Source organism: Eretmochelys imbricata, chromosome 14 (genome assembly GCF_965152235.1).
Source record: "Eretmochelys imbricata isolate rEreImb1 chromosome 14, rEreImb1.hap1, whole genome shotgun sequence".
Classification (NCBI taxonomy): Eukaryota; Metazoa; Chordata; order Testudines; family Cheloniidae; genus Eretmochelys; species Eretmochelys imbricata.
In genome coordinates, this window is record NC_135585.1 from 54,174,994 (window position 1) to 54,199,764 (window position 24,771).

Consider the following 24,771-nt stretch of genomic DNA (forward strand, 5'->3'; position numbering starts at 1 on the left):
CCCCCTTCACTCCCTGTCCCCTGACCGCCCCTAGAACCACTGCCCCTGACTGCCCCCCACCGCCCCATCCACCCCCCCCTTCCTGACTGCCCCCCCGAACCCCTGCCCCATCCACTCCCTGTCCCCTGACCACCCCTAGAACCGCTGCCCCTGACTGACCCCCACCGCCCCATCCACCCCCCCTTCCTGACTGCCCCCCCGGACCCCTGCCCCATCCACCCCCCCTCCACTCCCTGTCCTCTGACCACCCCTAGAACCGCTGTCCCTGACTGCCCCCCACCGCCCCATCCACCCCCCCCTTCCTGACTGCCCCCGCAGGACCCCTGTCCCCATTCAACCCCCCTGTTCCCTGCCCTCTGACCACCCCGACCCCTATCCACACCCCCACCCCCTGACCTCCCCTCCGAACTCCCCTGCCCTCTATCCAACCCCCCCGCCCCCCCGCTCCCTGCCCCCTTACTGTGCTGCCTGGAGCCAGCCAGGCACCGCGTAGCACAGAGACCGGGTCAGGCCAGGCTCTGCACCTATGCTGTCCCTGCAGCTCACAGCCCCGCGGGCCGGAGTTTGCCCACCTCTGCCCGAGATGAACGGGTCTGGGGGGAGGTCCCAGACTAAAAACCATCCAGGTCAAGACGCTCATGAAAGTCCAAAAAATGAGCATGTGGACCTCACCTGGATTAGGAATATCGGACCCACTCCTGAAGCCAGGCCTGGGGGTGGTGTTAGGTGCGTGTCTGGTGGCCAGGCAACCCATGTAACCCGGCCGGCCCTAGCCCAAAGAGGCGACATCGGCTCACCGCCCGCGAGGCAAAGGGCAGAGCGTATATTGTTGGGCAGGAAATGGTTTTCCCAGCCCACAAAAAATTTTGATATTTAAAAAAAAAATTCTGTCCCAAATTGGGATGAAACCATTTCACAATTTCCCAAACAAGCCGAGAGCAACCCACTCCCCCAACCGTGAGCGCACTCACCTGAGAGGGAGGAGATACAAGTAAGTCGCAGCTCTGAATGGGACTTGACTGGGGGTTTTTCACATCCCAGGTGCGGGCCCTGGCCCCTGGGCTATTCTCACATAGTCTGGCCTGGCTGTGAGAACTCGTCCCAAGGAAAGTTTCACCAAACCAGCTCTGTTTCCGCAAAAAGGTTTGCGTTCACTGAATCGGCATTTTCAAACAAGGAGCGGCTTTATCAAAAGATTCCTGACTAGCACGAGAGGGACTCTCCCAGAAACAGATAACGAGGCTGGCATTCGTTATAACAGCACTAACGAGCACCACACTCTGGGGCGGGGGGGTGCCAAAAAGGAGCCTGACAGAAGTTCGGATCCAAAGCTTATTGAAATTATTGGAATTTCACTGTGCTACGCCTATTCTGTGCTACCTAAGGCCAATAGAGAACAGACTGTAGACTAGAGCAGCCTTGAAGCTGCTCCGATTTACACCAGGGGGCAGGCAGAGCTCTGCACAGACCTAGAATAGGGGAAGCAAAAAGGGGGGTTAAAACTACTTAAATCCCAGCCTGAGCTGAGGAACATAGTCACTGGGGATCAGGCCCTGCATCCCCAAAGGGAGGTGTCGACACATCCAAATCTGTTTACGTGCCATGGTACAATACTGACTCTGTGCTGGGGGGCAGACAGCAGAGGGAGCCAGAGTTCACTCGCAGTTCCTCTTCGCGCTGGGCTTCTGTGTTAAAAATACACTTCACGGTCACCAGCTCCCCAGCTGCGGTAAATCGGCCATAGCTCGTTAGAGTCATTAGAGCCAAATCTCCAGCTGGTAGAAGTCAAAGGAGCTGGGCCAGTTAATGCGGCTGGGGCTATGGCAGTGGTCCCCAAACGTTTTTGGTCATGCCCCACCCGGTCCCCCTCCTTACCTGGTCCCTGCCCCGCCAGGATTGGGGCTGCAGCTGGGGCCACGGCCGGTGCTGGAGTTGCAGCTGGGACTGCAGCCAGGAGCGGAGCTGGGGCCAGGAGCCAGGGGCAAGGCTGGGGGTGGGGCAGAGCTGGGGGCAGACCGGGGCTGGGTAGTGCTCACTCCCTGCCCCACGTGGAGGCTGGCCTGGGCCCCCCCAAAACGTTCCTCTGTGCCCCCCTTAGGGGGGCCCACCCCACAGTTTGGGGAGCCCTGAGCTATGGCCTGGTAATTGTAACTATATCTATAATGAGCAGTTAAGAGACGCCTTTCACACGTACAGTGGAACAGTGCTAAGTGTTTTTTGTCGCCTGATGAAAGCGATATCTGCCCTTTTGTGGTCAACTGCGCTCCGGAGGCGTCGAAGATCAACTGACAACTTTGAATCACACTTTAAGATGAGCGAGGGTTTTTTTAACCCACTACCTCAGGTGGTCAGAGCTGTCTCTTTACAAAGATGTTGAAAAATTGTAGCTGTTTCAGAGAACTACAAGAAGGATTTAAGCTCTGGCAAACGTGCCGGGCAGTGGATGACATTAAAGAGGTCCGTCTACTTCACTTATCACACACAGCGTTCAGGGGAGACTTGCTCACAGCCTACACGGGAAGAGGATTGCTAATGGAGATCTCGAGTCGAACACACTGAGGCAGAAGAAGATCCCGTGGCCGGAAGCTGAAGCAAGACAAATTCAGACGGCAAATAAGCTGCCCCTTTGTTAACCGTGAGCGGAAGTAGCCATCGGAGCAACTTACTGAGGGACGTGGTGGATTCGTTGACTCACGATCCGGTTGGTCTAAGAGCTGTCGCTCTGCCACAAGCATTGGGCTCCGTGCCGGAATCACCAGATGCGATTCTCCGGCCCGTGTTACGCCAGAGATCAGACGAAATCATCGGAATGGCCCTTTCTGGCCTTAAAAATCTACGGCTTTTTTTCCTTCCGTTTCTGGACTTTATATTTATTTTGGTTACTTTCCCCATTTATCTGTACTTGGTATAACAGCCGAAATCTGCCCCATAGTCCAGTGCCCCTGTGTGTGCCTCTGTCCTGTGCCGAGAAGAGAACAACCATTTTTTAAAAACCACAACAATTGGCAGGGGATTTAGGCCCAGGCACCGGCTTCCTCATTTCCCTGGGGGTGCTCGACCCCCGCCCCACCCTGTGTCTTCCCGCCCCTGCTCCGCCTCTTCCCGCACCGTTCCATCCCCACCCCCTCCCCGCCTCCTGCATGCCGCTGAGCAGCTGATCCGCGGCGGGCTGGAGTTGCTGGGAGGGAGGGGGGAGGAGCTGATCCGTGGGGCTGCCAGTGGGTGCTGAGCACCCTCTGTTTTTTCCCCATGGATGCTCCAGCCCCGGAGCACCCCCGGAGTCGGCGCCTATGGACTGAGGCTACTTTAAACTCTCTGGGCCAAATCTTCAGATGGCGTAAGCTGTCATAGCTCCGTCAACATCAATGAACCTTGTGGATAAGACATTGAATTGCAGCCCAAGCGTTCTCCCTCCAGTTCTTGGCTCTGGCCTGGTTTACACTTACAATGTAAGTTGGCCTAGCGAGGCCTCTCAGAGGTCTGATAAATCCAAACCCCTGAGCACGGGAGCAAAGCCAGCCTAACCCCCAGTGTAGACACAAATGGGTCAATGGAAGAGTGCGTCTGTCAACCTGCACAGGGAGGTGGAGTTCCTGTACCAAGGAAAAACCCCTCCCGTTGCTGTCGGCTGCGTCTACACTACAGGGTTACACCAGCACAGTTATGGCAATCTCACTCTGTTACTATAGTCTCTGTAGTGTAGACACACCCTCTGTTTTACACTTCTGTTGTAACCTTGTAATCGCTTCATCGCTGGGCCTCAATTCCCCCATTTATTAAATGTAGATAGTAATGTTTGCTCTGTCCAGTTAGGCTTTGATTTTCAGAGGAGCCTAAGGGCTGAATTTCATTGGGATTTGAACACCTGACACCTTCAGGGGCCTTGGAATCTCAGAGTCTGATTGTAAATTCTCTGGGGCAGGGACTGTCTCACACTGTGTCTGGGCAGCGCCCGGCACAACGGGGCCCTGATCTCAGCTGGGGCAGGGGCTGTCTCTTGCTGGGTGTCTGGGCAGCGTCCGGCACAACGGGGCCCTGATCTCAGCTGGGGCAGGGACTGTCTCTCTCTCTGTTTCTGGGCAGCGTTACCGTAATGCACATAATGATGTCCCAGGAATCAATTAATTTTTATACACTGAAAACAATTTTAGACCCTAAGTGTTTTTATAATTTTGTAAATCTAGAACCCTTCCAAAGGGCCAGATCCCCAGCTGGTATAAATCGGGGGGAGCTCCATTGGAGTCAATGTGGCCAGACCCCCAGCTGGTTGAAATCAGCCATAACTCCATTTGAATCAGTGGGCCCAGATCCCCGGCTGCTGTGAATCAGTCTAGCTCCACTGACTTTAATGGAGCAGCCCAGATTTCCCCTACCTGAGAATTTGTTAGTGGTAATAAAGACAAACACACTTGGTGTTTTGCATTCCGCCTATTCAAACAGAGGTCACCAATCCAGCCGGTTAAATTAACACAGCTTCCTTTTGGCAAATCCATTTATAGTCAGTGGTGCAGATTTCAGACTGGATCCGATTCTTCTTTACTGCAGCGCAGCTGTTCTCTTCAGCAGGACCCGATACCGTGAATCTAAGGAGTGAAGGAGACAGTCACTATCGGTGTGTTTAGAGGTGGAGAAGAGCCGCTTTTCTCCTCCCTTCCAGGAGGCTGGGGTTCCAGCCATGATCTTTGGTCTTTCCCTAGATAGGCTAATACGTAAAGCAAGTTGGTATGTTTTGGAGAGCTGTACGTGGTACAGAAACTTGCAGCGAAGTGTTTAATGCGGGTGCTCCTTCCGAGAGGCCAACCTTTAGAACCCTGCAAATGTTCCCCTTTTGAAACTTGAAAAGTTGAGTCCATTTCAAATTTCAATTAAAAAATGGGGAAGTTTTGATGAAATTTGTGTGATTTTTTTTCTAGGATTGGTTTTTTTGACCAACTACTGAGGTAGTTGGAATTTTTTCAGTTTTGAACCTGATCAGCTTCGGAATTCTGAAATCTCAAATGTTGATTAAAAACAAGAAAAGACTTAAATTGTTTCCCCTGGTTTATAACCAGTTCCATAGGCGCCGACTCCGTGGGTGCTCCGGGGCTGGGGCACCCACGGGGCAAAAACCACCAGCTACCCGCCAATCAGCTGTTCAGTGGCAGGTGGGAGATGCTGAGGGGAGGGGGCGGAGCCAGGGCAGGAAGAGGCGGAGTGAGGGTGAGGCCATGGGGGAAGGGGCAGAGTGGAGCCAGGGCCTCGGGGTGGAGCAAGGGTGGAACACCCACCCAGAAAGAAGAAAGTCGGCACCTGTGACCAGTTCTGCCAAGGATTGATGAGCCCAGGGTTGCCAACCCTCCAGGATTGCCCGGGAGTCTCCAGGAATTAAAGATTAATCTTTAATTAAAGATGATATCATGTGATGAAACCTCCAGGAATCCATCCAGACAAAGCTGGCAACCCTAGATGACCCCATGCAAACAGAGACCCTGATGTGTTTGCTTAGGTTTCCTCCCCTGGGTACTGCCATTCACTCCAAAGTGAAACCCATGTGTGTTTGCAAGATTGAGGCCTTTACACTGTAAAATTAACGGACGAAATCCTTCACCAGCAGATTTGCCATTGACTTTAATGGGGATTTCACCCTATATGCTTATTGCAGGCTGATGTCAAATACTAATCAGGAATCACTCACTGTGTTTGATTTAATGGAGAATCATCCACCCAGGTCCACTTCCTCTCTGGGGATGTGATGTTGAGTCCAATCCACACCGGATTTTGATTTCCTGGAATATTCTGTATGAACTCCTGTGAAATGGACAAGGTGTCAGAGGGAACAGAACAAGGTAGAATTCTCTGGTTCCTTTGCTCACAATGCAAATGAGACCTGATTTCTCGTTGTGGTTTTGATCATCAATTTCGGTGACAAATCAGGACTAGCTGAAACTCCAATTGAAAGTACTTTAAACATAACAAATAACTTACACTACTAATTAATAACTGAGATTTTGATGAATTTTGTTTAAATTTTTCAATGAACTTCAGTAAACATTCTCAGTGTGTTTGATGGAAAATTTTTTTACAATTTTTTTGTGCTGGCTTTTTTTTTTTCTGATGAATAATTACTAACATTTCAGCTCTGGGCAAACTCTTTGCTGTTATCCAGCTACTGCACCTCTTTCCATATAAAGAAAAGGAGTCCTTGTGGCACCTTAGAGACTAACCAATTTATTTGAGCATGAGCTTTCGTGAGCTACAGCTCACTTCATCAGATACATACCGTGGAAACTGCAGCAGACTTTATATATACACAGAGAATATGAAACAATACCTCCTCCCACCCCACTGTCCTGCTGGTAATAGCTTATCTAAAGTAATCGTCAGGTTAGGCCATTTCCAGCACAAATCCAGGTTTTCTCACCCTCCACCCCCCCACACAAATTCACCCTCCTGCTGGTGATAGCCCATCCAAAGTGACAACTCTTTACACAATGTGCATGATAATGAAGTTAGGCCATTTCCTGCACAAATCCAGGTTCTCTCACTCCCTCACCCCCCTCCAAAAACCCACCCCCATACACACACAGACTCACTCTCCTGCTGGTAATAGCTCGTCCAAACTGACCACTCTCCAAGTTTAAATCCAAGTTAAACCAGAACATCTGGGGGGGGGGGGGGGGGGGGAGGAAGGAAAAAACAAGAGGAAATAGGCTACCTTGCATAATGACTTAGCCACTCCCAGTCTCTATTTAAGCCTAAATTAATAGTATCCAATTTGCAAATGAATTCCAATTCAGCAGTTTCTCGCTGGAGTCTGGATTTGAAGTTTTTTTGTTTTAAGATAGCGACCTTCATGTCTGTGATTGCGTGACCAGACAGATTGAAGTGTTCTCCGACTGGTTTATGAATGTTATAATTCTTGACATCTGATTTGTGTCCATTTATTCTTTTACGTAGAGACTGTCCAGTTTGACCAGCAGGAGAGTGAGTCTGTGTGTGTATGGGGGTGGGTTTTTGGAGGGGGGTGAGGGAGTGAGAGAACCTGGATTTGTGCAGGAAATGGCCTAACTTCATTATCATGCACATTGTGTAAAGAGTTGTCACTTTGGATGGGCTATCACCAGCAGGAGGGTGAATTTGTGTGGGGGGGTGGAGGGTGAGAAAACCTGGATTTGTGCTGGAAATGGCCTAACCTGACGATTACTTTAGATAAGCTATTACCAGCAGGACAGTGGGGTGGGAGGAGGTATTGTTTCATATTCTCTGTGTATATATAAAGTCTGCTGCAGTTTCCACGGTATGTATCTGATGAAGTGAGCTGTAGCTCACGAAAGCTCATGCTCAAATAAATTGGTTAGTCTCTAAGGTGCCACAAGGACTCCTTTTCTTTTTGCGAATACAGACTAACACGGCTGTTACTCTGAAATCTTTCCATATAGGGCATGATTCTGTACTGAGTAAACAAACCCTGTGCAACATTGCTATACAGCTGTTACCCAGCTACGCCACCCCAGAAGTAGCCGCATCCCAGTGATAGCTGAACAATCCCTGTCTCCAGTTTGTACTTCATCATTTTAAGACCATAAAATGCTTTGGGATCTACTATTCATGTATTGATTTCAGTATATTTAGGCTTGGAAAGATTAGATTTTTATTGGTAAATGTTGACTTCACTGTAAAAAGAAAAGGAGGACTTGTGGCACCTTAGAGACTAACCAATTTATTTGAGCATAAGCTTTCGTGAGCTACAGCTCACTTCATCGGATGCATACTTCACTGTAAACACACAAACTGATGAAAAAATATTTCCATTGATGATGATAAAAATTTACAGAGAGGCAAAGTAAGAAAAATACAGCTCGAGAAGTTAGCATTTGATTTAAGGATTCTTACTTTGCATATTTTGATGGTTACAAAACTTTATCTTTTTGAATCTCAACGTCTACTGTCATTAAATAATTATGGCCGGACCTCCCAGCCCAGTGTCTGTCCCCGCCCCATGATTTCCCACAACTGTGGAAATGTAAAGCAATAAAAATGGATAAAAAATACTTATAACCCATAAGTTTGTACAACTGAAAATTTAAATTGATAAAAAAATTAAAAATGATTAAAAATAAATGGAGAATATCTGTCAACATTCTGAAAAAGATGAACATCTCGTTTCACTGTAAAATTTTCCAGTGAAAAATAGAAAAATTGTGAATGAAAATGTTGCTTTCAAAAGTTTGTGGATAGAAAAATAAAAAGGGATTTTTGACCTGCTCTCATTCACAAGGTCACAAATACGGTGAAGTTTAGCACATTCTTTACCAGCTCCTCCCGGTCCTGGATCACTAGCAGGTGAGAGCCCCTCCGTGCGCAGTCATCACGGCCCCGGCTCCAGTATTTATTCTCTTCAGACAGCCGGTAGCACTTGTCCCTGTGCGGCACCCAGTGCCTGGGGCAGAGTTTGCACCCGGAGCCCTCTGGACGGGGAAAGGGAACAGTATCAATAACGGGTCTGATCATTCGAACAGCTCTGACCAGCTTCCCCCGCAGAGACGCACAGAGCCTTCCCACTCAGCGTGTTAGTGAGACAACGTGCAGCGCATTGGCAGAGCTCTGGGGACACCATGAGGTGACCCCAATACCTCCGTGTGATGCAAGGGGGCGCTATCCTGCAGGTTAGTGGAGCGGGGGGCTCAGGAGGGGGCAGTCTCCCTTCACAGTCATTCCTGGCTCCAATGCCCCAGTGCGGCACTGGGGGCACTGTGCTGGGCTATCAGAGGCTCAATAGGGGGCGCTCTCACCTTGCAGCCACGGCTGACCCCAATGCACCAGTGCAGGGCTAGGGGGCGCTGTGCTGCAGGGCTCAATAGGGAGTATGCTAATGTCAGTCAATGCTGGCCCTGATCTCAGCTGCGGCAGGGACCGTCTCTCCCTGGGTGTCTGGGCAGCACCCGGCACGACGGGTCCCTGATCTCAGCTGGGGCAGGGACTGTCTCTCGCTGTGGGTCTGGGCAGCACCTGGCACGACGGGTCCCTGATCTCAGCTGGGGCAGGGACTTTCTCTCGCTGTGGGTCTGGGCAGCACCCGGCACCACGGGGCCCTGATCTCAGCTGGGGCAGGGACTTTCTCTCGCTGGGTGTCTGGGCAGCGCCTGGTACAGTGTGACCCTGATCTCAGTTAGCGCCTCTGGGTGCTACACGTGTAATACACGGATCAGCTAAAGAACTGTAAAATCTTATTACGCTGTTATGGCTCCAGCTGCCAGGGCTCTGCCCACCCTGACTGGCCACGGGCTGTCGCAGCTGAGGGTGTAGGTCCCTGGCGGTATTACAGAGGCTCAGGAAAGGAGGGATGGGACAGAGAGGGGGTGGGAACGAAGGTGTCTCGGCTCTATGTAAACATCAGGGTGTGTAGCAGTGAGGGCGAGTGACGGGCTGGATGCAGGATGCGCGGGGGTTACCTGCTGAGCTGGTTTCCACCCCACACAAGTTTTGATTCAGGCGAGATCGGAAATCCTCCAATGTACAGTTGCACACTGTTGCGTTTTGATTGATCTCACAGGAATCGCTCTTCTGAGCCGTCTGCGGGACTGGTGCCGTCTGGCGAGTCTGGGATGGGCGCTGGGAAACTTCAAGATAAATAGAAGCCAAAAATTGGAGAAGACGAGGCCAGATTCCAGCTGGTGTCGATCTGCCGTAACTCCACCCACAGGCACTGATTTTTGGATTTCCCACAGGGTGCTCCGCCCCCGCTCTGTCCTGAGGCCCCGCCCTCACTCCGCCTCTCCCCCCGAGGCCACGCCCTCAATCCGCCTTGCCTCCAAAGGCCCCGCCCTCACTACGCCTCTTCATGCCCCCACTCCACCCCTTCCACAAGATCCCCCTTCCCCATCCTCTCTCCCTTCCTCTACCCACTGTCTCCTGCCCCATCCCACACTCCCGCCCCCTGCCCTCTGAACAGCTGATCGGCAGCCCGCCCTGGGGCCAGGCCGAACCACGGTGGCTGGTGGGTGCTGAGCCCCCCCTATTTTTTTTCCGTGGGTGCCTGAGGCCCGGAGCACCCCTGGCGTCAGCGCCTATGGCTCCATCGGAGTCCATGGGCCAGATCCCAGCTGGTGTGAATCGGCCGTAGCCCCATTGGAGTCCATGGGCCAGATCCCCAGGTGGTGTAAATCAATGACACTATGGCAATTTACAGCAACTGAGAATCTGGCACAGTTGTCCCAGAATCACAAATTTCAAGGCTAGAAGAGACCTCCTGTATCACCCAGGCCAGAGGCCGCCACTCGCCTTGAGCCCCAACAAGGTGTGTTGAGTTCCCGCTGTGTTGCTGGGCCGCAGCACAAAACCCACAGCCGGGGACTACTCACCCAGGACAGCCAGGACTATCACAGCTCCCAGCAGGACGATGTTCCCGGCGCAGCCGACCCGATGCCAAAGCGGACACTGCGGACAAGCTGCAAGAAGCAAGGGGGGAAATGCAGAGCCGGTTTGCATGCACCAGGGGAGATAACTGTCTGTGGTGCACCCCACACCCATTGACATCTGCAAGGTGACGTCTCTGCCTTTTAACACCTGGCCTGGCCTGTTTGCAGGTCTCGCCTGTCAGTGGAAACAAGCCCCCTTGTTTGACTGGGGCTAGCTGAGCAAATTGCTTGCAAAAGTCTCTGAGACGAGGTGGAGAAGACACTGCTCTTCTCAGCTCAGCAGCTCAGGAAACCCACAGCCGGAAGTGTGAGTAAGGGGGGAGGTGAACGTGTTATAATGCATCTGATGAAGTGGGTTTTAGCCCACAAAAGTTTATACCCAAATAAATGTGTTAGTCTCTAAGGTGCCTCAAGGACTCCTCATTGTTTTTACTGATACAGACTAACACGGCTACCCCTCTGAAACCCATGTGCTAATGATCATACAAAGATATAGTAAACTGGTGTAAACCATCAGCTCTGAGTAGATATCTAAACTGAGGCAGGACGGGATGATTCAAATCATCTCGTCTCATCTCCTGCAACACACAGGGCTGGGAATTTCACCTGTGATTTCCTGCCTCGAGCCTGGCAATACATGGTCAGATGAAAGTGTGCCACAGAATACATCGATCAGTGACACACGTATGCAGGAGGCATCATCCTCTAAGGGATTCCTTTGTGCTGCGATCCTGGTTTAGAGAGAGGGAGGAGCTGTCGGACCCAGCGTGGAGAGACCAACGCTCTCCTTGGTTGTGAAGCCCACAAAAAAACTTGACAATGGCTAGGCTGAGGGTGCAGTCACCACAGCTCGTCACAGCGACCATTATGGGCTCGTTGTTCTCCCCTATCCGTCTGTCTGTCACCTTCTGTCGTCTCTTGTCTTAGGCCCAAATTGGAAATGCCATAGGGCAGGGCACTGCCTTTTTATCCTGGGTTTGTGCAGCCCCGAGCACAACGGCGTCCTGGTAAACGACTGGGGCTGCTAGGGGCCACGATAATACATATAACAATTAAGTGACTTGATCGAGGTCACACACGGAGTCAGTGGCAGAGCCAAGAACCGAAACCAGGTTTCCCACGAGCTAGTCTGGTGTCTTAGCAATAAGGACATCCAGCCAAAAGAGGCACTTCCACTGACTCATTAGAGCGGGACTGCCTCTGGATGGTCACTCAGCAAAAACTGCTCCCTCGGTGGTTCAGAGCCATAGCTGATCGGTTTAGGGACTAAAAATTTGTTGCTGTTTTTTATCCCCTCTAGGAGTCAGCCCAACTCTAGAAGGAACTGGAGTCGGTAACAGAATTCTGTCCTCCTCAGGAACTCACCCGGCTCCGTTTCTGTAGCAGCTGAGCACCTCATCGTAACCCGGGAAATATTTACCCTCCCTGCCCTGCTCTGAGACAAGGCAGCGCTGTTATCCCCACCTTGCGTCGATACCAAGGCCAGAAGGGACCTTTGTGATCATCTAGTCTGACCTCTAGATAGCACAGGCCAGAGACCTGCCCCACAATAATGCCTTCAGCGGAGCCGTCAGAAAAACGTCCCAGCTTGATTTAAAAACGGTCAATGATGGAGAATCCCCCGTGACCCTTGGTAAATTGTTCCACGGGTTAATAACTCTCCCTGTTACAAATGCACGCCTTATTTCCCACCTGAATTTGTCTAGCTTCAAGTTCCAGCCCTTGGGTTGTGTTGGAGCTTTGCTAGACTGAAGAGCCCATCATTAAATATTTGTACTGACAGCCTGGGATCAAGTCACCCCGTCACCTTCTCTTTGTTACGCTAACTAGATGGAGCTCCTGGAGTCTCTCACTGTAACGCGGGTTTCCTAACCCTTTAATCCTTCTCGTGGCTCTTCCCTGACCCCTCTCTAGTTCATTAACCTCCTTCTTGAACGGCGTGCACCAGCCCTGGCCGCAGGAGCCCAGCAGTGCTTGTATCGGGGACAAATACAGAGGTAATAGAACGCTGCCCTGTCTCTCCACGCCTGCTTACAGGTGGGAAACGGAGTGATGGAGGGCCAGCTTTCCCAAGGTATTTAGGTACCTAAAAAACCAGGCTGGGTGTGATTTTTTTAAAGCCTTTAAGTCCTGCTGAAGCCAGCTTGCTCAGGCACCTAAGTACCTGTGGAAGTCGACCCTACGTGCCTAGCTCAAGACGACACAGGGCGAGTGCAATAAAGGACTTAAACGCAGGTCTTCCAAGTGTCCTTCCCCCCGGGCCTCCCTGCTCCTTTCTCTTGGTCTCAGTACATGTCAACCACACTCCAGGTGGGCAATGTGACGGCAGAGGAGGGCAGAGCTGTACCATATACTGTGACCCACTGTGTATTGCTCTCACTACGCCCACAGCCGGCATGAAATCGTTGTCTGTGCAAAGTAAAGCTGCAGTTACTCAGCACCGGGGTCACATTTTCCTCAGGGCTCAGGGCCAGATTTGCAAGGTGTCAGGAGCCACAATCAGGGCTCGGTGTCTGAGGGGACAGCTTTCCAGATGTTCCCAGTCCAACCGCAACGCCGGCTGTGACGGTCTATGGGCGGGTTTCCAGAGATTAGCACCCCAATGTGCTGGGCTCCCCTGAAACCTAGCCACTGAGCTGGGAGCCCACACGAAAGCTGAGATCCCCTGCAAATTTGGTCCCACGTGCGGTGCTGAGCATTGTGGGAAAATAAATAAATAAATCAAGGCATAAAGGCCAGATGCTCAGCTGCTATAAATCAGCAAAGCCCTGTACACCCCAGTGGCAACCAGGATTTACACCAGTGCCAATCTGGCTCTTAGACTGTGACTGGTTTGGAAGGGTTCAGAGACACTGTCTCGTTTACCAGCCCAGAAACAAGTCAAAGCATTACGCTGACCTTCTCCGACCAGCTAGAGCAGTCGTTCCCAAACGTTAACAACCCGCAAACCCCTTTTACTAAAATGTCCAGTCTCACGAACCCCCTCCTAAAAATGAAAATTTCCCGGGATTTTCTCCTTTACCTGAGTATAAATGATAAAAGCCGTGATCTTGGAAATATAGCCTAACCTAAACCCAGACCCCCAGCTGGTGCAAATCAGTGAAACGCCACCGTAGTCTACAGAGCTGATTTGCACCTGTTGATTATCTGGCCCTGCATAGTGATGCTCAGACAAAAATCAATGTGAAGGTGGAGTGTATATTTTATCCTTAATTTAATGGTAAACGCATTCCAGGGGTGTTATAATCCTCCTACCACCAAGCATGCCCCAAAATTGAGAGTTAAGGTTACCCTGAAAAGGAGTCTTGGTCTGGAAATGCACAATTGAGGCAGTCATACAGCTTACATCTGCCCTGTAGTGATGCCATGAAATAAATATGCAATTAGGATGAACACATGTTAGCGTTTTGGATGCTGGGTTTGATGAAGCTGATTTGAAAGAGACATTAGATTGTCTTCAGGTTATTTTCTTTCACAAATCTCAGTGACCCTGTTCCAAATCCGGAGTGACTCCACTGCAATGAATTGGGTCAGGGCTGGATTCTGATCTCAGTGACCCTGTTCCAAATCCAGAGTGACTCCAATGCAATGAATTGAGTCAGGGCTGGATTCTGATCTCAGTGACCCTGTTCCAAATCCAGAGTGACTCCACTGCAATGAATTGAGTCAGGGCTGGATTCTGATCTCAGTGACCCTGTTCCAAATCCAGAGTGACTCCACTGCAGTGAATTGTGTCAGGACTGGATTCTGATCTCAGTGACCCTGTTCCAAATCCGGAGTGACTCCACTGCAATGAATTGTGTCAGGGCTGGATTCTGATCTCAGTGACCCTGTTCCAAATCCAGAGTGACTCCACTGCAATGAATTGAGTCAGGGCTGGATTCTGATCTCAGTGACCCTGTTCCAAATCCGAGTGACTCCACTGCAGTGAATTGTGTCAGGACTGGATTCTGATCTCAGTGACCCTGTTCCAAATCCAGAGTGACTCCACTGCAATGAATTGAGTCAGGGCTGGATTCTGATCTCAGTGACCCTGTTCCAAATCCAGAGTGACTCCACTGCAATGAATTGAGTCAGGGCTGGATTCTGATCTCAGTGACCCTGTTCCAAATCCAGAGTGACTCCACTGCAGTGAATTGTGTCAGGACTGGATTCTGATCTCAGTGACCCTGTTCGAAATCCAGAGTGACTCCACTGCAATGAATTGTGTCAGGGCTGGATTCTGATCTCAGTGACCCTGTTCCAAATCCGGAGTGACTCCACTGCAATGAATTGTGTCAGGGCTGGATTCTGATCTCAGTGACCCTGTTCCAAATCCGGAGTGACTCCACTGCAATGAATTGTGTCAGGGCTGGATTCTGATCTCAGTGACCCTGTTCCAAATCCGAGTGACTCCACTGCAGTGAATTGTGTCAGGACTGGATTCTGATCTCAGTGACCCTGTTCCAAATCCAGAGTGACTCCACTGCAATGAATTGAGTCAGGGCTGGATTCTGATCTCAGTGACCCTGTTCCAAATCCGAGTGACTCCACTGCAGTGAATTGTGTCAGGGCTGGATTCTGATCTCAGTGACCCTGTTCCAAATCCAGAATGACTCCACTGCAATGAATTGTGTCAGGGCTGGATTCTGATCTCAGTGACCCTGTTCCAAATCCGGAGTGACTCCACTGCAATGAATTGAGTCAGGGCTGGATTCTGATCTCAGTGACCCTGTTCCAAATCCGGAGTGACTCCACTGCAATGAATGGGGCCAGGGCTGGGTTTTGATCTCAGTGACCAGAGGTAAATCCAGAGCAACCCCTCTGAAGTCAGTGGAGTTAGGACCAAATTCTGATCTCCGTGACCCTGGTGTAAATCCGGACTTAATGCATTGAAGTCAGTGAAGCTATGCCCTCTTGCACCAGATGGGGATCTCACCCCTCGTGCATTGTTACACCTGCTATTTATCAACATGACAGTCGCAAAAGTGGAATCCCAGCCTCCCAAAATCCACACCCCTGAAAAAACACCACAAAGGGAAAGGCACTCACTCTGATGCTGAGCCGGGGCCGACGTGTGGCTGGGCAGAGAGCCTGCCGGGTGGTTTACAAAATCATAGACTTCTCCGGTTTCAGAGTAACAGCCGTGTTAGTCTGTTTCCCTGTTTGCTGTAGAGGATGTTGATCAGGTGGTTCCGCAGTTTCTTTGAGAGCGTGTGGCACAAGCTGTCAGCATAGTCTGTGTGGTATGTAGATTGTAATGGATTTTTTACCTTCAGTCCTTTTGGTACGATGTCCATCTGTTTGCATTTGGAAAGGAAGATGATGTCTGTCTGTATCTGTGCAAGTTTTTTCATGCAGTTGATAGATTTCCACTCCATACGGCTAAATGCAGTGCCTTGCATAATGACAGGTTTCAGAGTAACAGCCGTGTTAGTCTGTAGACTTCTCCATCAGCCATGGCCAGCAAAGGCAACAGCTGCGTGTGAAAGAACCGTCCTAGCTGTGTGTGAGCTAAATGAACACGCCTCCACCAGGAAATATTGTGTCGGTTGAAACCTGCCACCTTCTGACCGCTGCCTGAGCTTTGGCGAATGGCGGAATAATTTGTACCTTCTGCCCCTGCTGCTCTTTTCAAAAGTGCCCGGAGAGTTGGCTGCTCCACCCGACTCCGATTCAGTGCAGATCCGAACTCAGTGAGGCAGCAAATGCCAATCCGGAGCCATACAGAGCCAGTGCAAGCGGGCTTGTGTCGAGATCCTGCCCCTCTGCTTTTCTCTGTGCTCGGAGAATCAATGGTCTTTGAGGGGGCTGCCCACAGCAGCCAGCTGTCAAAAGCCCGTGCAGCTATTTTAGCTCAAGAGGCGGAAATGAGCTCGAAAAGAGGGTGGTGGACAGGTTTCCATCACAGTGTTTTCACTACCATGAATTTTTATTTTTGGGTAGAAAGCAGCCGCTTTCCCCAAAAAGTTTGGAATGTTCGCCCCCCCAACGAAAAATCCCCCCCTGAAAAGAAATGGTTGCAATTGGGGGCGGGGTGGGGAAGATTTTATGTGGGGAGGATGCACAAGGAGAGGAAAGTTTCCACTGCAAATGTTGATTAAAATGGTGGGAAAAAAATCACTTCTCCATCAGCCACGATGGAGAAAAAAGCTGGAGGCATGTAGGTAAGAAATTACCCTGAAATGCAAGGATATGACTGTCCAATGGTGTTATTCTTAAATCTGTTAAATGGCTCTCTCCATGAACAAAAGAGGCGTCGAACTGGGAATAGTGACCAGGTGCTGGACTTCATGAGTTCCAGTCATTGCACAGAATAAAAGGGTTAAATAGATCATAGCTGCTTATGTTTACACACGAGTATGGTTGTGTATTTATTACAATGCTGTCCACGCTCCCTCCATTGGTACATAGTCACCCGGGGTGACAAGCAGATAAAACAGTGAATGGATCCTGCAATAATCCTCTCCAGCGGAGGTAAAGCTGAATTGTCTGGCTCTGAGTTTTCTGCTATACAAGGTGATTAGTGAATTTTCTTGTCACTTTAGCATGCGGCTGGGGGTGGGGAGGAGGGCAGGGGATGGAGACAGGGAATGACCTTCACAGGGGTTATGAAATGACACCGCTATAAATAGCGGACCTTTTTGGAAAATGTTTGGCCTAAATTTCTTTCCCAGTGACGAACGGCTTTTCAACCACATCAAACCTGTTCTCAGCGAATTTTTGCTTTGGTCAAAATTTTCTGGTGTTTCCTTGAAACGACAGAAAACAAAAGCCAGTTTCCCACAAAAATTGTGGGTTTTTTTCCCCTTGAAAAAGTGGAAATCAGACATTTTGGGGGGAAAACTTTTCCATTTTCAATAAAAATGTTCCATTTTCAGTTACAGAAAAAGTTCAGATTTTGAAAACTGAAGAGAATCCATTTTTTCCCCCTGAAAATGGAAAACATTTTTACAGAAAAAAATTTCTGTTCCTGAGCAGGGACTGGCTCTCGCTGGGTGTCTGTGCAGCGCCCGGCACCACGGGGCCCTGATCTCAGCTGGGGCAGGGACTGTCTCTCCCTGTGTGTCTGGGCAGCGCCCGGCATGATGGGGCCCTGATCTCAGCTGGGGCCTCTAGGCGTTACCGTAATGTATACAGTAATGTCCCAGGAATCTTTGAATACTCTGCAGACAATATTAGAAGCACTGTGGAAAAAATTATAGATTTATTTATTTTTAAAATAATCAAAGGGCCAGATTCCCAGCTGGTGTGAACTGGCCGTAACTCCATTAGAGTCAATGGGCCCAGACCCCCAATGGGTGTAAATCAGCCTTGTGTCATTCACTTTCTCGGCGTTACCCAGATTTACACTGCCTGGGGCTTTGGTAGCTGAAATAAAGATGAAATAAAGCAGTTTGGATGAGCTATTACCAGCAGGAGAGTGAGTTTGTGTGTGTATGGGGGTGGGTTTTTGGAGGGGGGTGAGGGAGTGAGAGAACCTGGATTTGTGCAGGAAATGGCCTAACTTCATTATCATGCACATTGTGTAAAGAGTTGTCACTTTGGATGGGCTATCACCAGCAGGAGAGTGAATTTGTGTGGGGGGGTGGAGGGTGAGAAAACCTGGATTTGTGCTGGAAATGGCTTTTAGATAAGCTATTACCAGCAGGACAGTGGGGTGGGAGGAGGTATTGTTTCATATTCTCTGTGTATATATAGAGTCTGCTGCAGTTTCCACGGTATGCATCTGATGAAGTGAGCTGTAGCTCACGAAAGCTCATGCTCAAATAAATTCGTTAGTCTCTAAGGTGCCACAAGTACTCCTTTTCTTTCTGCGAATACAGACTAACACGGCTGTTACTCTGAAACCTGTCATAAAGATGAGAATGCAGGATGTTCGCCATTCCTTATATGCAAACAGAGGTCGTCAATCCACCCATTTAAATGGGCACAGCTTCCTTTTGGCAAATCCATTTATAGTCAGTGTTGCAGATTTCAGACTGGATCTGATTCTTCTGTATTGCAGCACAGCTGTTCTCTTCAGCAGGACCCGATACCAGGAATCTGTGAAAGGAGTGAAGGAGACAGTCACAATCAGCGGGTTCAGAGGTGGGGAAGAGGGTCTATCGCAGCTCTTCTCCTTCCTTCCAGGATGCCGGGGTTCCAGCCGTCATCTCTAGTCCTCCCCAAAATAGGCTGATACATGAAACGAGTTGATATGTTCAAATCCAGACCTGGTGGAGAGATGTACTTGGCACAGAAACTTGCAGCAAAGTGATGAATCAGAGCGCTAGGGCAGAGAGGCCAATCTTTAGAACAGATGCAAATGTTCAGCTTTGAAACTTACATGAAAAGTTGAGTCAATTTCAAATTTCAGTGAAAAAACGGGGAAGTTTTGATGAATTCTGAGTGGCTTTTTGACCTAGTTTTTTGACCGACTATGGAGGCAGTTGGCACTTTCTCAGTTTTGAAACTGATCAGCTTTTGAATTTTGAAATCTCAGATATTGACAAAAAACAAGAAAAGATTGAAAAGATCGTGTTTCTCCCCATTTTGTAACCAGTTCTGCCCAGGAGCGATGGGGCCATGCAAACAGAGACCCTCATCCTGCAAACATGTATGCACTTGCTTAGCTTTCCTCCCACGCATACTGCCATTGACTTCAGTGAGAGAGTTTAAGGTAAACCCATGTGTGTTTCCAGGATTGAGGCCCTTACACTGTAAGATTTGTGGGTCTAATCCAGGGGTGGGCAAACTTTTTGGCCTGAGAGCCATATTGGGGTTGCAAAACTGTTTGGAGGGCCGAGGCTCTGCCTCCCCAAACAGCCTGGCCCCCACCCCCTATTCACCCCCTCCCACTTCCCGCCCCCTGACTGCCCCCCTCAGAACCTCTGACCCATCCAACCTGCCCTGCTCCTTGTCCCCTTACAGCCCCCTCCCGGGACCCCACCCCTATCCAACCCCCGCTGTTCCCTGACTGCCCCAACCCCTATCCACACCCCCGCCCCCTGACAGGCTCCCCGGGACTCCCACAGCTATCCAACCCCCCCATTCCCCATTTCCTGATTGCTCCCCCCCACAGAACCTCAGCCTCATCCAATTGGCTCCTGTTCCCTGTCCCCGGTCGCCCCCAAGCACCCCCTGCCCCTTATCCAACCTCCCCCCAACCCCTTACCATGCCGCTCAGAGCACCAGGACTGGTGTCGTGTATTAAATTAAAGTTTTTTTACAACAGCAGTTTCTTACAAGCTACACATACCAATAACTACTACAGAGAGCAGTTTCTTACAACGCTACTTATCGGTAACTGCTACCAGGAGCAAAGTCCTACGGGGAGCAGTTTAATACACGACACCAGCAGCTGCACGGCCCAGCCGGAGCCAGCCACACCGCCGCACCATCTCGCAGCCACACTGCCCGGCAGGAGCTCGCAGCCCGGAGCGCTGAGGCTGCGGTGGAGGGGGGCAGCTGGGGAGGGGCCGGGGGCGAGCCTCCCAGGCCGGGAGCTCGAGGGCCGGGCAGGATGGTCCGGCAGGCCAGACGTGGCCCGCGGGCCGTCGTTTACCCACCTCTGGTCTAATCCCTGCCCCATGGAGGCCAACAGCAGGTTTGCCCTTGACTTCAATGGGGCCCAGGGTCTCACCCTATGTATTTATTGCAGACTGATGTAAAAAACTTATCAGGAAACACTCACCGTGTTTGATTGAACGGAGAACCATCCACCCAGGTCCAATTCCTCCCTGGGGATGCGATGTTGAGTCCAATCCACACCAGATTTTGATCTCCTGTAATATTCTGTATGAACTCCTGTGAAATGGACAAGGTGTCAGAGGGAACAGAAAAAGCTAGAATTCTCTGACTCCTTTGCTCACGACGCGAATGAGACCTGATCCCTAGTTTGGGTTTTGATCATGAATACCAGCGACAAGCCAGAACCAGATGAAACTCCAAGTGAAAGTAAACACAACAAACAATTTATCCTATTAACTAATAACTGAGTCAGTCCTGTTCCCCTCCACCAAGATGGTGATGAATTTTGTTCATCATTTTCAGTGAACATCAGGAAACATTCTCAATGTTTTTAACGAAAATTTCTACACTTTTTTTGTGCTGGCTTTTTTTTTTAACACAGCTCTAATAAATGATTAAAAGCATTTCAGCCCTGGGCAAACATGTCAGCTGTTATCCACCGACTGCCCCTCTTTCCATATCGGATTCTGTACCGAGTGAACAAACCCTGTGCAGCATTGCCATACAGCTGTTACCTAGCTGCCCCACCCCAGAAGTAGCCGCATCCCAGCGATAGCTGAGTGATTCCTGTCTCCAGTTTGCACCTAATCCTTTTAACACTGTAAAATGTTTTGGGATCTACTATTAATGTATTTATTTATATAATTATTATTATTTATTTGTATATATATAATGTATTTATTTATATAAAAATTTGTATAATAGTTCCAAGCCTAAATATATAGGCTTGGGACAATTCGATTTTTATCAGCAAACGTCGACTTCACCGTACACACACAAACTGATGACAAATATTTCCACAGACAATAATCAAAATTTACAGAGAGGCAAGGTAAGAAAAATGTTGCTTGAGCGTTTGATTTAAGGATTCTTACTTTGGATATGTTGACGGTTACAAAGCTGAACCTCTTTGAATCTCAACAGCTACTGTCATTAACTAATTATGGTCCGACCTCCCTGCCCAGTGTCTGACCCCGCCCCATGATCTGCCACAACCATGGAAATTTACAGCAATAAAAATGGATAAAATATACTTCAAATCCATCATTCTGCACAACTGAACATTTAAATGGTTAAAAATTGATTAAAAATAAATGGAGACTATCTGTTGAAATTCTGAAAAAAACGAACATTTCATTTCACTTTAAATTTTTCCTGTGAAAAACAGAAAAATTGTGAATGAAAATTTTACTTTCAAAAGTTTGTTACTGGAAAAATAAAAAGGGATTTTTGACCTGCTCTCATTCACAAGGTCACAAATACGGTGCAGTTTAGCACATTCTTTACCAGCTCCTCCCGGTCCTGGATCACTAGCAGGTGAGATCCCCTCCGTGCGCAGTCATCACGGCCCCGGCTCCAGTATTTATTCTCTTCAGACAGCCGGTAGCACTTGTCCCTGTGCGGCACCCAGTGCCTGGGGCAGAGTTTGCACCCGGAGCCCTCTGGAGGGGGAAACGAAACAAAGAGGTCGTTAAGGGGGCAGATTGTTCTGAACAGGGCTGACCCCCACTACAGAGATACCGGAGATGTCACACGCTGTGTCAGGGAGATGAAGTGCAGCGCGTTGGCCTCGTGCGGGCAGGACTGGAATACAAAAGGGTGCTCTGCCTCGATGACACTGATACCCCAGTGTACCACTAGGGGCGCTGTGCTGCTGGGAGTGGGTAGGGGGCTCGATAGGGGGTCTCCTCCCTACACAGTTAATGCTGGGCCCGATGCCCCAGTGTGGCACTAGGGGGTGCTGTGCTGCAAGGAACAGGGTGGGGGGGCTCAGTAGGGGGCTCTCTGCCCTGGCAGTCAGGGCTGACCCCAGCACCCCAGCATGGCACTAGAGGGCGCTGTGCTGCCAGATGTTTCATCTCTCTCAGGATGTAAAACCAAGGTCCTAACCCCTCCTCGTAACGAGAGATCCCCTAGCAGTTTCCCCATGAGCTGGAAACGTTAACCCCGATCTCCTGCCTAAATCCAACCTCAGGTTGCCTCCAGTTCGCCAGTTTGCCTCCAAAAATCCCCCTGGAAGCTTCAATTGGAAGATGAATCTTTCACACCCTGAGCAGATGCTGCTACCCACCCCAGAGGCGGCTGCATTTCAGTGCTGGGTGGCTTGATCCCCACAGGCCGTTTAGCAGGTACTTTGGGACTGAAATGCTCTGAGTAGGAGATTATTATACTGTGTCATGACGACGCTATTTCACCTTAGACCTTCCTTGGCTGGTCACCAGATGTTGCTGCTGCAAAACCACATCCTCAACACCCGCAAACATGCACAGCAGTGCAGAGGCAGGGGGAGCTGAGGGTACCTGCTGAGCTGCTCTGCGGCAGCTCACACAGCCTCTGTCTCAGGTGACGGCAGAAATCCTGCAGGCTGCAGCTGCCTTCCGTTCCATTTCCTGCTCTCTGGGCATCACCTTCATCCTCCGGGCCACGCGAGGCCAGCACGGTCTGATGTTCTTGGGAATAGCCCTGGAAACCTTCCAAAGAGTATCTGCGTTAATGGGAGTTAGGAACCAACCTGGCAGTGTCATAGAATCATAGAATATCAGGGTTGGAAGGGACCTCAGGAGGTCATCTAGTCCAACCCCCTGCTCAAAGCAGGAGCAATCCCCAATTTTTGCCCCATATCCCTAAGTGGCCCCCTCAAGGTTTGAACTCACAACCCTGGGTTTAGCAGGCCAAAGCTCAAACCACTGAGCTATCCCTCTCCCCCCTCCATGGGATGACACAGCTCAGATGCAGGGGACTCTTTGAGCAGGGGGTTGGACTGGATGACCTCCTGACGTCTCTTCCAACCCTAATCTTCCATGATTCTATGACTCAAGGGCAGATGGGGATGCGGAGGGATCTGGATTCCCCAACACATGGCACAGGTTGCAAGCCAACGGGGTTTCACTGTGAGGAATTGTCACGTCCCTGTACAAAATTCCATGTTCAGTCTTTTCTACTGCAGGCAAATTATACACCCACGTCCCCCTCCAGCTCCGATTGCTGCCACGAACCTCACTTGCCACCAGCTCTAGTGGAAGCATCGTCACTGCTCAGGCAAACCTGCCCCGATAGCCTGGAATCGTTCATGGCTGTAGCAGCCCACCTCCCGCAAGAGGGTTGTTGTCAAGAGCAGGGAAGTTTGCACCTCTGTGCTAGACAAGCCCTTAGTTAACTTGGGCTCCCCCGGCTGTGGACTAGCAAAGCAACAGAGCAGGGCAAAAAATTCAACATTTTGAAGTTGTTTCCATTTTTGCAGGGTACAAAATGGACCCAATTTTCAAGTTTTAGTGAAACGTTTCTGAATTTTTTTCATTTTTCTTCCTTGTTGTTTCTTGAGGTTATGAGGGGCAAAGGTCTTCCTTTGTTTTTGCTGGCATTTTCTGTATTGGGGGATTTTTTGTTTTACTCATTTTTTTTTCTTTGGTTCATTTTTTCCCCCTTGTTTTTGGATATTTTGGGAGGAGATTTGGAGAAGGTCAAAGGTTTTTTTCCCTTTTTTCCTTCATTTTTTGAGAGAGGGTTGATTTTTTGTGTGTTATTTCCGGTGGAGGGGTCCAGTTGCTTGGAAGCTTTCCTTTTTTTCATGCTGTTGATTTTAAAGTGTTTTTAACGGGTTTTTGTGGTTTTATTTTAATTTGCCTTTTTTATTTTGGTGCTTTTGTTTTTCTTTTTTCCCATGTATTTCATTCCCCATCTTTCCTTTTTTGCATGTCATTTCCAAAAAGAAACAGGGATTTTTTTTAAAGAAAGGAGGTGGGGGGGTTTGAGAAATTATATTAAAAAGGAAAATAAGGAAAAAGCGATGAACAACAAAAGAAAAATTTCCAAAAATATTTTGATAAAAAGTTTTGCCGAAATTTTCAATTCAGAAAAAAGGCCATTTTTCTATTAAAATGCGTTTTGCCTAGAAACATGTAAACCAGATACCAACAACAATCCTGCTGGGTGCTGCATTAACCGACTGAGAAGTGAATTCTGTGGAACATGCCCCTGTCAGAGTGAAAGATCTCACACCTGGATACTTTGAGTCTATCACCGGAGCTGATGGCTGGATCCTGTGTGTGGGACGCTTCCCCAGTCCGTGACGGGGGCGTGGGACCAGTGATTGCAGGGGACGCTGGGGGAGTACAGAACACACAGGGCCCAATCCTGCGTTCCTCAGGCAGAACTCAGGGCAGAAGGACGTGGGACACATTGGATCTGTCAGTAATCTCTAGGCCCAGAGACCGGGCCGCAGGGAGTCTGTTCCCAGGCACTTACCCACACGGCTCAGCACGATCACAGCCAAGATCAGCGTGACCCACCCGGCGCCCAGTGCCAATAAGCAGCGTCTGCACCTGCAGGGAGCTGGAACAGTGAGAGTTGGGGACGCAGGGTCAGCAGCTGCGGGGGAAGGCTCATGGTGGATTATTTCACTGCTAGCATTGGAGGACGATCCTCAGCTGCTGTCAACCAACCAGGCTCCACAGATACACATTTTCTAGCCTTAAACGCTCCGTGCCAGATCCCGTTGCTGTCAATCAGCCGTAGCCCCGCGGCAGTCCATGGGGCCAGAGCCCAGCTGTGAGAAATACTCCAAGTGCATTGACTTCACGAGAAATTATCCTGATTTACACCACTTGCAGATCTGTCTCTTTTAAATTGCAGGGGGGGAACAAATTCCATTATTACAACAGTA

General features: G+C 49.7%; 2 protein-coding genes across 2 annotated transcripts in view; both read right to left on the reverse strand.

Annotated features, from left to right (window-relative positions):
* Positions 1–4,459: 4,459 nt before the first annotated feature.
* On the reverse strand, positions 4,460–18,262 carry LOC144274176 (killer cell lectin-like receptor subfamily B member 1B allele A). The gene is made up of 8 exons (XM_077832811.1): positions 18,220–18,262; positions 15,830–15,890; positions 15,429–15,505; positions 10,341–10,427; positions 9,432–9,599; positions 8,293–8,447; positions 5,675–5,787; positions 4,460–4,583 (listed from the first exon to the last, which is right to left on the reverse strand). Exons 1-8 carry the CDS (start codon positions 18,260–18,262, stop codon positions 4,460–4,462), a joined length of 828 nt encoding a protein of 275 aa, XP_077688937.1.
* Positions 18,263–18,298: 36 nt separating this feature from the next.
* The window catches only part of ABHD16A (abhydrolase domain containing 16A, phospholipase), a 536,419-nt gene continuing 529,946 nt past the window's right edge, over positions 18,299–24,771 (reverse strand). Inside the window, exons 18-21 of the mRNA XM_077832813.1 lie at positions 22,108–22,132; positions 21,396–21,550; positions 20,053–20,165; positions 18,299–18,422 (exon numbers count right to left, since the gene is read on the reverse strand). Coding sequence (XP_077688939.1) covers positions 18,299–18,422; positions 20,053–20,165; positions 21,396–21,550; positions 22,108–22,132 — 417 coding nt within the window. The remainder of the gene's footprint in view (positions 18,423–20,052; positions 20,166–21,395; positions 21,551–22,107; positions 22,133–24,771) is intronic.